This window comes from Echinops telfairi, unplaced genomic scaffold (genome assembly GCF_000313985.2).
Source record: "Echinops telfairi isolate 266 unplaced genomic scaffold, ASM31398v2 ScPeMD7_7420;HRSCAF=8458, whole genome shotgun sequence".
NCBI lineage: Eukaryota > Metazoa > Chordata > Mammalia > Afrosoricida > Tenrecidae > Echinops > Echinops telfairi.
This window is the reverse complement of record NW_022111320.1, coordinates 52,380,731-52,382,716: the sequence shown is the minus strand read 5'-3', so window position 1 is coordinate 52,382,716 and position 1,986 is coordinate 52,380,731. Positions and strand designations below refer to the sequence as shown.

Here is a 1,986-nt window from a genome sequence, read left to right as displayed (position 1 = left end):
CATGCCTTTATTTAGACCTCTATAAATGGCCTTTGCCTCCCACCTCTTTCCTCTATTTCCTTTGACTTTCCTCCTGTCCCACTATCATGCTCAGTTTTCATTAAGGTTTCAGTAATTCCTCTTGGTTACATTACCCTTGATCACACCCTACCAGGCCTCCCACACCCTCCTCACCACTGATTTGGATCACTTGTTGTTCCCTTGTCCCTGGGTTTGTTAACACCTCTACCTTTCCCCTCACCTCCCCCTCCATGTCCTCCCAGAACTGTTGGTCCTTGTTTTTTCCTCCAGATTGTTCATCCAGCCTATCTTATCTAGACAGACCTGCAGAGATAGTAACATGCACAGAAACAAGACTACAAAACCAAGCAACAATATACAAAAAAACAACAACAGCAAACCAATGATAAGAAACAAAACAAAACAAAACATAAGAAAGAAACGCTTGTAGTTAGTTCAAGGACTGTTTGTTGGTCTTTAGGAGTGTTTTCCAGTCCAGTCTGTTGGGGCACCATGCCCTGGCCCCGAAGTCCACCTTCGGCATTCCCTTGGGTCCTCGCTCCGTCCCCTGCTGTTCTGTTGCACCCACAGTGTTTTCCTCGGTGTGGCGGGATCAGATCGAGTGCAGTTCCCACCCTGTGTCCAGTGCTGCCCCCTGTAGGGCTGTGGGTCCTCACGTCGCTTTTCTTACTTGTGGGAAAGGGGGTCTCAAACCACGAATGGGAACCAAACGCTTGGATGGGTGTGGTCTTTCTGGTTATTGAAAAGTACTAGGGCTTTGGTAATTTGGGGGGGACTTGGGAAACAAAGGGGAGAGATTTGACACAGCTTCTCTTTGAGTTTGTCACCGATGCATTGGTCTGATTTTTCTCTCCCACCCCTTCTTCTCTAAAGATTTATGATATTCAGACTGGCAACAAGCTGTTGACTCTGTTTAACCCAGATCTTGCCAACAACTACAAGAGGAACTGCGCCACCTTTAACCCCACAGACGATCTGGTCTTAAACGACGGCGTCCTCTGGGATGTCCGCTCGGCACAGGCCATCCACAAGTTTGACAAGTTCAACATGAACATCAGCGGCGTCTTCCACCCCAACGGCCTGGAGGTCATTGTCAACACCGAGATCGTATCCTCGTGCTCAGGCCGGCCCACACTTGCCTTGTCTTCCCACCAGTATAGGGCTCTCGGAGGGAGACTCTCACACCCGTGGTCTGTAGCCCTTAGGGAGGTGGGGCCTGTGTGTGCCATGGTCATACGGATGCCCGGCTCCCCGCCCCTTCCCCAGGCAGTGAGTTGTTTCTGTTTAGAAGGCTTTTCCTTGGGCTGCTGCCCAGAGGAAGGGAGACGTGGCTGACGGGCCTGAGGGTACAGGAGGGTCTTTTCGGGGCCAGTAATCAATAAAACAGTGCACACAGGCTCGCCTTTTACCTCGCTCTCAGCAGCTTTTCTGACTACATGGAGGGCCGGTGCCGATCAGTATCAGTGCCCACTAGGAAAATTGATGTTTCTGAATCCCCCGTTCCCCCCGCTGGTGAGTTGAGTTTTGTGTGAAATGCTGTTTCCTTGACCACCGCCCTCCTAGTGGGACCTCCGAACCTTCCACCTTTTGCACACAGTGCCTGCTCTGGATCAGTGCCGGGTGGTGTTCAACCACACGGGGACGGTGATGTATGGAGGTAAGACGCTGTGTGTGCACCTTTCCTCCGGCGCTCTTCTCTCTCCATCCTTTTGGGAAGTGCCGCTAACTTGTGACTTGCAAAGAAAAGAGGGTTGGGCGGATGGTGAGGAGACGGACGGTAACCTTGAGCTGGGCTGCTTGTTGAGGGCCAGGCAGGAGGTGACGATCGGGTTTGCCGTGATCACAGGGGCAGGAGGGTCCTTGGAGGAGCCCCCCAGAGGCAGCGTGAACGCATGACGAGGAGACACCCAGAGGCCACTCGTACTTTGTGCACCTGCGAGTGGGGTGTTCTGCTTCTAATAGTTT

The 1,986-nt window shown here is 52.3% G+C and overlaps 1 protein-coding gene across 2 annotated transcripts in view; it reads left to right on the top strand.

Moving 5' to 3' along the window:
* The window catches only part of DCAF1 (DDB1 and CUL4 associated factor 1), a 76,314-nt gene that overhangs the window by 62,521 nt on the left and 11,807 nt on the right, over window positions 1-1,986 (top strand). Inside the window, exons 18-19 of one of the 2 annotated variants that reach the window (XM_004715247.3) lie at window positions 895-1,128; window positions 1,585-1,678. In XM_004715247.3, the coding sequence (XP_004715304.1) occupies window positions 895-1,128; window positions 1,585-1,678 (328 nt within the window). Of the gene's footprint in view, window positions 1-894; window positions 1,129-1,584; window positions 1,679-1,986 lie in introns of those variants that run through there. The other variant, XM_045297680.1, reaches the window with a different exon arrangement.